Source organism: Trichoderma aggressivum (assembly GCF_033847375.1).
Source record: "Trichoderma aggressivum f. europaeum strain CBS 100526 chromosome Unknown scaffold_006, whole genome shotgun sequence".
Taxonomy (NCBI): domain Eukaryota; kingdom Fungi; phylum Ascomycota; class Sordariomycetes; order Hypocreales; family Hypocreaceae; genus Trichoderma; species Trichoderma aggressivum.
In genome coordinates, this window is record NW_026946372.1 from 390,796 (window position 1) to 404,980 (window position 14,185).

Consider the following 14,185-nt stretch of genomic DNA (forward strand, 5'->3'; position numbering starts at 1 on the left):
TTACTGTGGAGGAGTAATGCGGCACGGAGGCCCGGTACAGTCGTGTCCCAAGTACCGCTCGAGCCTGATACCCGGGACAGTGCTAGAACAATACGGCCGTGTACTTGGCAGCTACTTGACAGTGTTGAGAAGCAGCAAGTGCAGGGATGAGGCGGTACGTGGCGTGTCTTGGTAAATCTGCAGCGGAGATAGGTATCAGTTGAGCCTCCGCTGCAGGCGCTCGATGTAGCCGCAGGTTCCGCGCCATCTCCAGCGCAGCGCAGCGCGAGCACAGGCAGCCGTCAGGTACTTGGGTCGTGCGCACTGCATCGGTTCTCCGGACATTTTGATTGATTTGATTCACTCAGGTCGAGTCGAGTTCTCTTTTTCCCTCCCGCTAGTGCTCTCCTCGATTTCATTACCCAACCTTTCCGCGTCCCGGAATCCGATCAGTCATCATCAAGCCCCATTCAACTCGTGCATAACAACCCAAGAAGAAAAAGCAAAAGCAAAAGCAAAAGCAAAACAGAAAAGGGCGGAACTGGACAAGTCCAGAAGAAAGAAGAAGAAGAACCGAAACCCCCGTACTGTACGGAGCCACGGAGCACAAGCCCGCCAGCCACGCCATTTTCCCAGGCAATCCCGCCACGCCGCTGTTACATAATCCCGTCGCATCCAGCTCGACGAAGCACTTGGTTTTTGCATGTTTCACGTCAGCAATTCTGCCCCCCCCCTCTGAGTAGTCATCAAAAATCTGCAAAGCTCAACCTGCCTCTCCTCGCTCTTTAAGCTGCGCTGCGCTGCGTACGAGCACTCGTTCCCGGATGCTGAGTCAGAGTCCTCGAGCAATGCAGAGCTCTCCCGCCAACGGCGCAAACACGCAAGGTTAGTGAGCGGTTCAGTTCCTTTTTCTCTTTTGCTCTTTTGCTCTCGTTGTTCCCTTCGACTTGGCCTGCCTCTGCCCTTGTCGTGTCCATCATATCCTATTCCTATTCCTATTCCTATTCCTATCCCGGCCCGGCCTGGTTCTGCCTCCGATTCTACTTGAGCTGGTGCTTGCTTGCTGCTTGCGCTGCGTTGCTGTAAAAGGGCACTGCTCCCGCTAGCATCGGCATCGGCATAAGCATCATCAACATCACCACCCGTGCGGCTGCTTGTTTCGGCCTCGTCCCCTCAACGCCGTCCGCGAGAAAAAGGAAGAGAAAAAAGAAAAAGAACACACGGCAGCTTTTCTGGTTGCTTGTCAGACTCCTCCGGCGTTTATCAATCCTATACCGTCTCTCAAACGCCGCTTGGCGCGCGACCTAGACGCCGACGGTCCGTATAATCAATCATACTCCTTTGCCATTGCCAGGACCCGCGGCTTCGAAAACAACAACCACACGACACCACGATTCGCTTACCACATCACCACCTGCCCTGACTGTTTTCTCCCTTGTTGACTCGCCTCGATTGGCATCCCATCGAACCGCTCATCGGCCCTCTTTTTTCTATTCTTCTTCTTCTCCGTCCTTAAAGCCGTCGCTCCAATCCTGGCACGCCGTCTCATGATCGCTGAGCTAACACAAGCTGGCTCTCCAGAACAGCACTTGCGCGCACAGCTCGAGCTCCTCCAAAACCACGATTCCGCTGCCTCGTCCGCCTCGCCGAACCCGAGCGCGCGCGATCCCCGAGCTCCGTCGCGGCCGCCGAATGGATACGACGTCCTGGCGCCTCAAGACGTCTCCCGCCCTCTCGCCAAGCTAGACGCTGAAGCGCACATCCACCCCGATCTTCGAGCTTCCGTCGGCCACGCGCCCGCTGCCAACATGATGCCCATGGTGCCTCCCGCCGGCCACAGCCCTGGCCCTGCTGGTCCCGGACCTTCGGCTGTGCCCCTGGCCCCCGCGCCGCCGCAGCAAATGTCCATGGACGACTCCAATCCCGCTGACGGCCGCAAGGCGAAGCGCGAGCTGTCGCAGTCCAAGCGCGCCGCCCAGAACAGAGCTGCACAGGTGAGTTTGTCTTGGTTCCAGCTTCGTCCTTGTTCCAATTCACTTGGCGATGTCGCGCTGGCGCTGTCTGGCTGTTGCTGGGTAATGCCAGATTGGTCAGCCGAGGAGAGACGGCGCCGGCAACGCTCGGATTGGCTCGCATGACTTGCGTGAAGCCATTGCGCATCGCCATCGCGTCCCTACATGGATGAGCTACCGACAAGCGCCTGGGTTGAGCTCAACAACATGCCCAATTCACGTCAATGGCGTCATAATTGCTGACGAGTATTCTTCTTATAGCGAGCTTTCAGACAGCGCAAAGAGGGGTACATCAAGAAGCTGGAGCAGCAAGTTCGCGACCTGGCCGACTTGGAGCACTCGTACAAGTCGATGCAATCCGAAAACTACGCGCTCCGCGAATACGTGATCCACCTCCAGTCTCGACTGCTCGATACCCAGGGCGAATTCCCGCCGCCCCCTCCCAACGTCAACCTCTCGCAGCCCTCGTCTGCCGCGCCTCCTCCGCCCAGCGTTGCTGAGCACCACCAGCAGCAGCATCAGCAGCAGCATCAGCAGCACCACCAGCCGCCCCCGCCGCCGCAGGCTACCAACAGCACCAACTCTGGCGTCGGCACCCCTCTCGAGGCTGTCGCACAGGCCGTCGCTGGCCTGGCCGCTCAGGAGCAGATGGTCGAGCGGTCGCAGACATATCCTAGCCCGCCTTTCAAGACTGACCCGGCAGGCGAGCAGGACAACACCCCTCGTCCCACCGCGGACGACTTGAACAGATCATTGAACCCCGAAGAACGACCAAGCCAGCCCTAGAAATGGACACTGGGTAAGGCTGAGTTTTTTCTCTAAAAAAAAAGAAAAAGAAAAACCACTTGGTGACCAAGAAAGCGTTTGTATCTTCTTCCCCTATTCGCTTTATTCCATCTTTCATTAAAGGGCTAGTTCTTGTTGGTGGCGTTTGAGGGCTGTCAATTGCGTTGTATGTGCAGATATAATCCAGACGCAGCTTTTGTTTTGCTTTGGCCTCGTACTCTTTTTCTTCTCCTTTTCTTTGTTTTGTTTCTTAATCAAGAAAAGGGAGGGTTTTTCTAAATCGATGGGTGGGCGTTCCGGGAGAAAGAGACCTTTTTTTTTGTGTTTCTAATATGAAATTATCCTTTGATTTTTTTTTTCTCTTCTTCGTCGTATCTTTTTTTTCTCTTGGTTTCCTTTGTGTCTATGTCCTGCTCGATACTCTGATGTCTTCTATAGAGGGCGTTGTCTCCTCTCAAGGCTGTGTGGCTTGGGTGCGGGCTTGGCAAGTTTATAACCCCCCTTTCCTTTTTTTTTCTTTTATTTTGTCGTTGTGGGAATTTAGTGATATCAATATTGGGTGGAGGAGTGTGTGTGAGGTGGAAATACCGAATGTAGAAGAGCTTTTTTAAGAGAGAAAATAAAATAGGAGAATGGCTGCTTATGAGAACACGGCATGTTTACGATTTTTTTAATGAGAGGCAAGCGAGTGCTTTGGCCATGTGCGATGATGCTTACGATATCATACAGGATGGCAGACTTGGAGGAAACTAATGGTTGAGAATTGGTGGTTCTTTTGTCTACTTGGTGCGTGTGATGGGATGATCTGGACTGTTGAGAAGGGAAATTACCCGAATAAATGGAAGCGTATTAAAGACTACCAAGACATAATAAGAAAAGGAAATTATGAATTGACTCCGCCATCCAAACAATTTCACGCGTACGAGTTGCCCATGTCGTGTTCCTGCAGATATCAACAGCGGTTAGCAAAAACATACTTTCAAGAAAAACAAAGAGGCAAAGAGACGGCGTAAAACTCACCTTGATATACTCCGCCCCCTTTTCCTGGTACTCCTCCCTCGTAATCGCCGCCGTCTTCCAAGCCGACGACCCAACCCACCCAGCAGCACCCTTCCAAGCATCCAGCAGCGCATCCTCCGCCCGCCGCACCACGAGCGGCGAATCCGCCGGCAGCAGAGCCCTCAATCCGTCCCGCACGCGGTCGTCAAAGTTGCGGAACAAGGTGTTGCCGCCCGTGAGAAAAATGTCCTTGAGGAAGTCGTCGCGGTTGGGCAGACTTCCGAGGCGCTGCGTGAGCACGTCGCCCGCAATCTCAATGATGCCGGCCTGGTCGACACCCGCGATGGAGGGCCGGAAGACGACCTCGGGCACGCGGATGCGCTCGACGTTGAGATGGATCTGGTGCAGCTCTGCCTGGGAAGCCGGATCGATGGGTCGCGGGCCGCGCGTAAAGGCGTGGAGCAGAGACTTGGACCAGACGGTTTGCGCCTCCTGGGTGTTTTCGTAGGTAAAGTTGGGGTCGTACTTGAGCAGGTCCTGCTCTAGCGTTTTCAAGGTCGAAGCGAGATCTTCCTCCTCTTGCTCTTCGTCGCTGTTGTCTCCCACGGCAATCTGGCGATAGACGCCCCAGTCGTCATCGTTGGCGCCAAAGTTGTCGTCGTCACCGCCGCGCCGCCTCTTCTTCGTGGGGTTGTCAGATGCGAGGTTGGCGATGCTCTTCATGCGGATCTGAGACGCGAGAGACTTGCGGTTACCCAAATCTTGCTTCAACCTATCACGCTCCTTGATCTTTTGGAGCGTGTCCTGCAAGGCTTGGTGCTTCTTGCCAAGCCATCCGTCTAGATCATTCTCACGACGCTCCTGGTCGAGCCTCTCCGCCTCGACGATGCGGGCTTTCTCTGCCTCCTTTTCAGCCTTGGCACGAGCCCGAGCCTCGTGATTCGATTTGAGGAGACGCTGTTGCCGCTTCTGCTTTATTTGCGCTTCGTCGAGTTCCTCGTCTGGAATTTCCAAGAGACTGAAATCTGGTTGTTCTTGCTCCTCCTCGGGATCGCCCCCAACGTCCTTGGTGCGGGCCTTCTTGATCGACTTCTCCAGCTCCTTGATGATCTTTTCCAGCTGGCCCTCGTCTTTGATGTCGTGACTATCGAGTAGACGCCGCGTTTCCTTTTTCGTCTCGTCGACTAACCGACCCTGAAGGTTCTTGTAGTACTCTAAATCCTGCTCCTTCTTGATGAGCTTCTCGAGCCTCATCTTGGCGGCTTGTTCCTGCAATCTTCTCCCGCTCTCCTTTTTGCGCTCTGCAATGCGATCCAGCTCTTCCTGGCTCTTTTGAACAATCACTTCCTCTGTGAAGGGGTATTGGATGACAACATCTCGGTCTTCTAGGCCATGCCAGTCGAGATAATCGCGAATCTCGTTGTCATAATCCTTTGAGACGTAGAAATGATCTTGTATCATGTGCTCTGCTTGTGAAGAGTTGAGTTTACCAGTAAAGGAAGGGTACTTTAGCCTGATCAGCTTGAGCAGATACTCGGCGTTATGGTAGCCACCCCAGTTCAGTCTTGTGGCTTGAGAAAGCAGCGCTTTTGAGTTGTAGACTGGTATTATGTGAGTAGATGTGTGAGAAGAAGACACAACTAGCCCCGTCTTTCCATTGTTATGCCTGTACGAGAAGAGCGAGTCGATACCATAGGCGAGGGATGGTGCGCCATAGCATTCGAAGATAATCTCAGTCATGGCTAGATGTAGGATAAAATGTTAGCCGGTCAAAGTCTCTTGGGAGTCAGTCTTCTATTTGGGGTTAGATTTGACTTGCATTTCCTTGAATAAGGCAAGTTTGCGACGGCTTCTGTCATGACCACGGGAACATCGACAGAGCCGCTGGCATCGTTTATGCCCAGCTTCAGAAAGATGTAATCCAGTACATGCTCTGCCACATCCCAGTTACTTATGATGCCGGTGCCGGCTTCGAATGCGTTTCGGATATGGCCTCGTGAGGCCGTATCGGCGTAACAATCTGAGCCGGCAAAGGAGAAGGTCTTTGCAAGCTTTCTGTCGCGGTACTTGGCCATGATGGGCGGTATGTTTATCCGGGGCGCGGACTCGAAGGACCATCCTGCTCGGACGGCGGAGGATCCTACAGACTGTCAGTCCCCCCTTCCTAGGTCTCTCGAGCCGGTGCGACAGCTCACCATTATCTATCACGATGGCAGCATTGCCGGGCTGCTCCAGCGCCCTCTTGCGGCCGTCGGTCTGGGGCTCGATGAACTTTTCAAACTTGGTTTCCTTGACGGTGAAGATCTTGGCCGGCGGATATGTCTTTTCGTGCGGCGCCTGGGGCAGTCGGTCGTCGATGGCCGAGGGAGCCATGATTATGATTTGGTCGCAAGGGAGTTTATTCGCAGGAGTTGCAGGACGTAGCTCTCACAGGGTCTAAGCAGGGACCATGTTGGGGAGAGAAGATTCCGGAGGGCGTTGGGCGGATTTTGATGGATGGCAGTTTGTTGGATGATGGCCAATTGAAGGTTCGGAAGACGTTGGCGAGCTTGAAAAGGTTCAATGGATCGCGAGGCTGCAAGGCTGATGACGGGCAAATGCATTGGCGCGGGTCCAAGCCGCTAAACGCAAGCGCGTCGACGTTTCTTTTGGTCGCCTCACGGGCTTTGAGACAGGCAACGCAAGTAGCAGTACACGAGCGTGTGCACCGTATGAAGATAGAATGGACGGCCTCTTAATGAGATGTCATGTTCTTTTTACAATGATCAAAGTACATTTCATCATTTAAAGGGAATTTTTGATTCTTTTATTTTTATTTTTTATTGATTCATATTCGTCGCATCATCTTGGTATCTTGGACACAGCCATCCTGTCTCTCTCTCTATACCACCCAACAACAATAGTCACAACAAATACACCAACGATCATTTGCATCGCATCATGAAGGGGGTTTCAAATTATCCGTGGCTATTATATAGAATTAGCATCTTGCCAAGAGCAGTCAATCATCGCAATTCAAGAGCATCGCACCTTCAAGGTGAAACAGGACGTTGGACTGGTAGTTTTTGAACATCTGGGCGACGAGCTCCACGTTCATGTTTTGGACATTAATCTCCTGCGCCGCATTGGTAAACAGCACAACAGATACGTGACAATAATTCCTACCTGGAGGCTCTTGTTCATCACGACGATGGCTTCGTTTAGTTTTTCCTGCACTCATCAGTCAAAGCCTCATGCTCGTCTTAGTCGTGGGTGGCCATACGACGTTTGTGATGATACGCGAAAGCAGCAGGTTCTGCTGGTGCTCGTGCGGGCTCTCCTGTACCTGAATTAGCCAATCCACGTTCAAATATCCATATGTGATTCTGATAAATACCATTCTAATAGAAAGACTTTTACAGTCCCTCGATGGATGGTTGCTGATGAGATGATATGGCAACTCAGAGACGAGATGGAGGGGCTCTCGGTTAGCAGCGCTTCCGCCTGTACCTTGTACTTGACAGCGCGCTACAGTATCACGTCTTCGGTGAGAGCAGCGAGAGCAGCGAGAGCATCACGCCCATGACTAAGCAGCAGTCCGAGGCTAAGAGACAGTCGATCGATCCCTTCATCAGTTGCCTGATCATTCCGCCTCATCCATAATCTCTCCCAAAAGTCACCACAAACACCAATTCCCAATTCATTTATATCATCTCCTATACTCTAATCTACACCACATCCCGTCCCGCCATGGCCGCTCCAACAGAAGCGCAGCTCGCGCATATCCAGCTGCTCGAACAGCTCGACATCCACTCCATCCACAAGAACTTCCGCAACCCCAATTGGAAGCCCAACCAGCGACGAAACAAGAACCTTAAGGCCATCGTAGGCGACGCGTCGAGGCGAGAGGCATCCGCCCTCGCGACACCGCAAGACGTCAGCGGCGATGCGACCCCAGCCGTCGACGATGGCCTCTCGACCAGCGGCACCTCGACGCCGGCCACAAGCACCAACGGGAACCCGCCACCGCCAAATCTCGCACAGGCTTCGCGTAGTCTGTCGAAGCTCGTGCTGGAAAAGACACTGAAGCCTCCTGTGGGAGGGGCTGGAGCTGTGTCGGCCCCGAACGCGACGTACACAAACATCGAGTCGGCGCCTTCATTAGCACACTCGAAGCACTACTGCGATATCACGGGCCTTCCGGCGCCTTACTTGGATCCCAAGACCCGACTGCGGTATCACAACAAGGAGGTGTTTGGGTTGATCAGAACACTGCCTCAGAGCTCTGCGGAGCAGTTCTTGGCTGCTCGTGGCGCGCACACAGTGCTGAAGTGAGCATAGGATGGTTATAAGAGTTTGAATATCAATGGCACATCACAGGGGTTTTTTTTTTTTCGGGGAAAGGGGAATCCACCAAGCACAAAGGAAGGGTATTTCTAAAATCTATCGCAACGGCGCACTGGGGTTGTTTATATTTTTTACACCGGCTTTCATATGGGAGAAATCATGTTGGATCCACAAAGTCAAGCCTCAATTATGCACCTCCCGCCTTTCGACAAGAAGATGGCAATTGACGCTCCGGCTTAATCGGAATCGCGAGCTTGTTCTTTGCCCTGAACGAGTACCGAAAAACGCATGGGGGAAACGTCTCAGTTGCCAGAGCTAGTAATGGCGGTGGCTGTCAGGGCAAGTGGTAGCATGAATAATATGCAAACGTTTAATGCTCAAGCTGTCCGTTGTCGCAGCTGTAGCTGTGATTGATTCTTCTTTTTAGTAGATATGGCGTGACGAGCATTTCCTCGATGAGACGGTCAAGGCCTTGAATCAAAGGCCAATGGTCGAGTCACTTGAAGTCTCGGTCTCTGGTAGCTTTACCATTACCATTCCGTCGTGCATGCTGTGCTTGGAGAACGTAGAGCTTGTTGGTAGTATTGGGGAAACAGAAGGATGATGGATTCAAGGCTGCGAAATTTATTGCAAGAAAATATTCCGGTGAAGCTCCGGTTTGCTTACATAACGAGTGGGTCACCATCCCAGCTTGTTGCATTTTAAAGTACGTGTAAATTCTGTATGAACTGGCCGTGAATCTGTATGGCTAAACAATACAAGAATCATGTCGGGTTTACAAAGGTAGGCTAGAAGCGTGATTTTTAACCATGGAACTGACGTTGAGCTGTATTAAGTATATGTCTAGGGTGTTCGCAAAGTTCATATATATATATATACAAAATATTAAACAAGGTCATGCTCACGCCACTCCCCCCAACGCCGGTTGATGCCATTGCCATCTCGGAGGCTGCCGCAGCTAGGCCATAGCTGACTTATTAATCTAATCCTTCTTTTTTCTGTCATCAAAAGTATGTGCGTTTCTCAAATCGTGCCTCCGTTTTCATTGATTGTCGGTTTGAAAAATCGTGTCGTCTCCCATCAACTCTGCTTCAAAACAAGCCGGGCGAACCCAAGCCCGTTTACTGAGCCTTCTTGGCCTTAATCTGGGCCAACTTCTTCTCACGGCGTCTCTTGTGGGCATCGGCACCGGCCTCGGTGTCGAGCATGTAGTCCCACCAGCGGAAGCTGGAAGCGTAGTTGCCAATGAACTTTTCGTGGTGCATGTCATGGTGGTCGGCACCGGCCCAGACAGGCAGGAAGTGGCGCAAGCTCCAGGGGAAGTCGTAGCCGCTGTGGGCGTCGATGGCCTGGAGAAGACGGAGGGTGATCCAGACGTACATGGTGAGCAGGTGGAGCTCGCCGGTGAAGGCAAGGAGAACGACGGGAGATCCGACAACGCCAATTCCGAGGAGACCAGTCTCAATGGGCGAGGCGTACTCGGCAGCCAAGCCAAAGGGAGCAGAGTACAGGTGGTGCATCTTGTGGATGCTCCTGTAGAGAGGGCCGTAGTGAAGCGCGCGGTGGAACCAGTAGTGCCAGGTATCCTCCATGACGAAGAGGATGGCAATCTGCCAGGCCATGGTGAAGAGCGAGGGGAACGGAATGCCGTAGTCCATGCCGAAGTAGGTGGCGATGGGGTGGAAGAACCAGATCTGGGGCAGTTCGGCGGTGAAGTGGCTGATGAGGACGATGGAAGCGCAGTCCCACTGTTCCTTGAGGGTCGGGATCTTCTGAGACTGAATCTTGTATTTGTGGAAGTAGGGGATCTTGTCCATGATCATGAAGGGAATGCAGCGGCCGAAGTAGACGACCTCGTGCATGACGAAGCTCATGATGCCGGTCGCCAGAGTGTCGTTTTGCATGAAGAGGTACCAGGCCTGGAAACTCTCGAGTTAGTCTTTATTCTCGGTTTCAAGAAAAGAGAAAAAGAGGGTGCAAACGTACAGCCCAGAGGCGCTCAAAGTAGTTGAGCTGGACATTGTATTTGCCAACTTCTTCGAGGACATTGAAGTAGCCCTGCGTTTGGTTCAACGCGGTGAAAGTCGCGCTCCTATCAAAGATGGCGGGTTAGAAAACTGACCGGCCAGTTGCAAACGCGGCTCACTTACGCCACGTCCATGGTTGAGGCCCAATTGGTGAGATGCTGTCTGTTGATGTTCCTTCCAAGCCTGCTGAGGGGATGTGGGAAGAAAAGAAAAGCTCCCAGAAGCAAAGGAGCGGAAGAGTGGTGTAGATAAGGAGATGAGCTTGAGCGGAAGGACAAGCGTATTAGGGGACTGAGCAGTGGGGGGCGAGAAGGGAGATTTTTATCGTCGGTTCGCAGAGTTGAAGACGTTCATTGGCCGTGCTAACGGCTAGTCAGGAGATGGACTTTTTGGTGGCCAAAAAAGAAGATTGGGCTGGGAGCGGGAAAAATGGACCCGCGCAATGAGCCCACCAGGGAACAAGAGTTTCCGTGCTGTGGCTTCTGGGGATCAAGTGCCAGAAGCGTGCGAATCGAATCGGAGCCACCCACGGCCCGCGCAGCCTCGCGCAATTCATGGCCTGTGATAGGCCGTGGTTGGGCGCTGATGGCCTGTGATGGCCTGTGATAGGCTGTGGCGGGAGGTGCGTTCCGTTCCTGCATGGGCCGCATTCGTATTCGCATCGGGGTGAGACAAATCTGGGCGACGTCTTCGTGCTTTCGTTCTCGCAACGAGCACACACACACACACACACACAAACTCAGCTTAGCTCTCTTTTGTCTTTTGCCTTCTGATCTGATCTTGATGCTTTGCTGACCCCATTTGCCTTTGTCTTTGCACTGACCGCTTCGCTTCCACGTGCGTGCAGCAGCGGCCGCCGCCCGGCATCTTTATGAGACAGCTTGCGGCATTCTCAAGTTCTATGTTATTATATTATTTATTTATTGATTTCATTTTCAGCATGGTGATAAGGGTATGATACTGCACCTTGTCCATATATTCTTCTTTTGGATAGAGGCAGGGCTCACATTAATACGCGAGCGACATGCACCCGCCACGTTGGGCAGCTTTTTAATCGGAGACCTGGTAATTGGATGGGGCAGATCTACAAAGGGGGCTCCATGTATGTACAACAGCCTGACACTGGATATTGCCATCAAAGGCCCATGTGCTGCTGTACGCGCATCTACAGTACTAATGTAATAGTATTGAATTCCAAATTTTAACTTTTGGGGTCCATTCTGATTTTTGAGGTTGCGACTTGCTGGAGCTGTCTATGATCTCATCAAGGGCATTCTCCAGTGGTTCAGCACGCCCATAACGCCCATCACAATTAAGCCTCTAATAGGCGACAGTGGTGACATCACAGCCAATTGCACTGCGGCTTTTCCTTCCAACGAGGCAACTGGACAGTAAACACATCAGCACCTCTACAAGAGAATACGCAATCCCGCTCAGCCATTCTCGCCTCGTCTCGACATCTCGACATTAGCTTTCATCTTCTTCCCCCTATTCATGTGCATGACGTGAGCTGTTCGTCTCGTTTCCTCTGTCGCTCCGAGTACGAGCCGTCCAACAATCAATCGCGGCGTTCCATATTCTGGAGCTCAGGAAAAATTCGGGCACAAACTGCCCCACGCAGAAGCCTCTCTCCTCTCTCCTCCTCCTCTCGCATAGCAGCAAACCGCGGATGGATCGATAATACTGGCCGCGCCCACCTGTTTCCTCTCGGCCAGCTGTATTCCCGGACGCTGCCTGTGGTGTGATGGTCTGACTATCGTCCAAGCACCTCCGGATTCGACTCCACCCGCAACCTGGTCCAGCTCCAGCCCAGATCGATGCAGATTCAGCAAGGTTAACCTAGCCCTGGTCGAGACAGCCGGACCGTTCGCTTGTCTTGTCTGATCGTTTCATCGGCTCATACAATTTTAAACCATGTCGCTGGTTGCCGAGTGAGTTTGCGGCCCCCCCTCCAATACTGTAGCTTCTACAGCGAGCTACTGCTCTGCTGTGCTGACTTTGCTAACTGCCTAATCTCTGCAACAGCCAAGTGCGGCGACTGGATGCCTACCTCGACCGTCTCCCTGTCCTGTCCGAAGAGGCTTCTGAAGATGGGGGTTCGGAAGCTGGGCACCCCTTTGCCGTCACAGAGGCGCTGGACGTTCCGCACCTGGACCGTCTGCTGAGCATCATTCGCTCCCTGAGCACCACCTCGTCTTCTCAGCCGCTACTCTCTCTCGAACGTGTCAAACTCCTCCTCGACGAATCAGGCATTCCTGCGATAGCGAATAAGGTCCACGGCACCGCAGGCGGGGCTTATGCGCAAACCAAGACGCCGTACGAGAACGAAATCGAGTGGCTCCTTGTCTCCAAAGCGACGGTCCAGGTCTATGGAGCTATTCTCAACACACTGGTTGATCGCATCGTCCCGTTGAGCGATGATTTGTGGTATTGGGACGGAGTCTTGAGCTCCTACAGCTATAGCAGCATATACGCGGTACAGACATCTCCTCTGCGGCTGTGGGCGTGGTCGCATGACATATACCAAGCCAGCCGGGCACGATTGCGCTCTTTGTCTGCGGCAGAGGCTTCGGCCGAGCTTGTCGAGTCTACAAGATCCACCATCTCGCAGCCATGGAGCAGATTTTATGGCGTTGTTCGAGACAGTATTCGGGAGCACTCATTTGCCAACATACAGCGAAAAGTGCTCTCGCCTGTTGCTCTCTGTCGAGCTGAGGCTAGGCGCAAACAGGCGCACCTGCGAAAGCTGAGGGAAATGACGGCCAGCGGTCTCGGAGTGCTCATGGATGAAGGCCTTCAGCTGGGCCACGACGATGAGAGAGCCGGGGCGCAGGACCACGAAGACCTCAAGGGGGTCGTTGAGCGCAGCGTAGCACTGATGGACATGGTTCTCAAGGAGGCATGCAGCCTGGAAGCCAATATTCATGACTTTGAGGAAAAAGTGTTTGCCGGTGTCGAAGAAGATGCTGAGCTATCCGTGCATGTCGAAGAAGAGATGACTCCCTATCGCCCAAGCACCCTAGCTCGCCGACTGCTTCAGATAATCGACAAGACATTACCCCAACATATCAACGCCATGCAGACTCTTGCCAACGAAAACGGTCGGCCGCCGGTTATCATTCGATACTGGCTTCCGGCTCTCGTCGGCATTACATCCTCTACCACCATTCTCAAGATCTTGGTCAACCGCAAAGCAGACATCATCCAATGGATCACGGACTTCGGAAGCACACTGCGGGATTTCTGGATTCATTGGGTCGTTGAGCCAACCGAAAAGGTCATCAAGACGATTCGGCACGATGAGACGAGTGAAATTGCCATTATGAGCAGAGACAGCCTCAAGGCCGATCGAGAGAGCCTAGAGCGAATGGTCGTCGACTTTGCCACCGACAAGCCTCACTTTGCTGTTGGTGGTTCATCCATCACCGAATCCCAAATCGCAGACATTCGCTCCAAAGTGGCCGAGGGCGACGTGACCCCCGTTCTTCGAGCGTACGAGCAAGACTTGAAAAGCCCATTTGTCGGTGCCGTCCGGGGCGATCTTGTCCGATCCCTCCTAATCCAGGTTCAGAAGACAAAGGTTGACCTCGAAGTGGCCATGACGGGCATTGATTCGCTCCTCAAGAGCCAAGAGCTGGTTTTTGGTTTCGTGGGACTGACCCCCGGTGTGTTTGTTTCCTTTGGTGTCCTCCAGTACTTCCGCAGCATCTTTGGTGGCCGATCTGGACGGCGTCATACCAAGGCCTCTGGCAAGGCCATCCGCATCCTCCGAAACATTGACCGTATCTTGTCCGAGGCGAGACCAACGGAGAACAACGTCTTGTCCTACAAGGACCACGGCCTTTTGCTGTGCGAGGTTCACGTGCTTCGTAATCTGGCTAGCAAGCTGATGCCGGATAACATACAGAAGGAGTTTTTGGAGGATCTGGACGACCTTGCCAATGTCAAGGGGGTGCACGTTCAAGCAAAGGCGCTGGAGAGGATTCGCTGGGCATACGCAAGATGGCTTAGGTAAACCGGACAAACTGTATTTTTACATATCGGAGAGCAATTCTT

The 14,185-nt window shown here is 52.9% G+C and overlaps 6 protein-coding genes across 6 annotated transcripts; 3 read left to right on the forward strand and 3 right to left on the reverse strand.

Moving 5' to 3' along the window:
• Window positions 1-1,526: 1,526 nt before the first annotated feature.
• On the forward strand, window positions 1,527-2,777 carry Triagg1_2374 (transcriptional regulator family: bZIP; the record flags this gene model as incomplete). Its single annotated transcript, XM_062896548.1, has 2 exons — window positions 1,527-1,973; window positions 2,253-2,777. 2 exons carry the CDS (start codon window positions 1,527-1,529, stop codon window positions 2,775-2,777), a joined length of 972 nt encoding a protein of 323 aa, XP_062758586.1.
• A 913-nt stretch (window positions 2,778-3,690) lies between these two features.
• On the reverse strand, window positions 3,691-6,149 carry Triagg1_2375 (uncharacterized protein; the record flags this gene model as incomplete). The annotated part of the gene is made up of 4 exons (XM_062896549.1): window positions 3,691-3,720; window positions 3,798-5,518; window positions 5,728-5,916; window positions 5,972-6,149. 4 exons carry the CDS (start codon window positions 6,147-6,149, stop codon window positions 3,691-3,693), a joined length of 2,118 nt encoding a protein of 705 aa, XP_062758587.1.
• A 565-nt stretch (window positions 6,150-6,714) lies between these two features.
• Triagg1_2376 (uncharacterized protein) lies at window positions 6,715-7,155 on the reverse strand (the record flags this gene model as incomplete). The annotated part of the gene is made up of 5 exons (XM_062896550.1): window positions 6,715-6,743; window positions 6,807-6,891; window positions 6,942-6,986; window positions 7,039-7,095; window positions 7,153-7,155. The coding sequence occupies 5 exons, from the start codon at window positions 7,153-7,155 to the stop codon at window positions 6,715-6,717; spliced, it is 219 nt and encodes a 72-aa protein (XP_062758588.1).
• A 350-nt stretch (window positions 7,156-7,505) lies between these two features.
• On the forward strand, window positions 7,506-8,090 carry Triagg1_2377 (uncharacterized protein; the record flags this gene model as incomplete). The annotated part of the gene is made up of 1 exon (XM_062896551.1): window positions 7,506-8,090. One exon carries the CDS (start codon window positions 7,506-7,508, stop codon window positions 8,088-8,090), a length of 585 nt encoding a protein of 194 aa, XP_062758589.1.
• Window positions 8,091-9,223: 1,133 nt separating this feature from the next.
• On the reverse strand, window positions 9,224-10,263 carry Triagg1_2378 (uncharacterized protein; the record flags this gene model as incomplete). The annotated part of the gene is made up of 3 exons (XM_062896552.1): window positions 9,224-10,021; window positions 10,089-10,194; window positions 10,253-10,263. The coding sequence occupies 3 exons, from the start codon at window positions 10,261-10,263 to the stop codon at window positions 9,224-9,226; spliced, it is 915 nt and encodes a 304-aa protein (XP_062758590.1).
• Window positions 10,264-12,043: 1,780 nt separating this feature from the next.
• Triagg1_2379 (uncharacterized protein) lies at window positions 12,044-14,144 on the forward strand (the record flags this gene model as incomplete). The annotated part of the gene is made up of 2 exons (XM_062896554.1): window positions 12,044-12,060; window positions 12,155-14,144. 2 exons carry the CDS (start codon window positions 12,044-12,046, stop codon window positions 14,142-14,144), a joined length of 2,007 nt encoding a protein of 668 aa, XP_062758591.1.
• Between the last annotated feature and the right edge of the window lie 41 nt (window positions 14,145-14,185).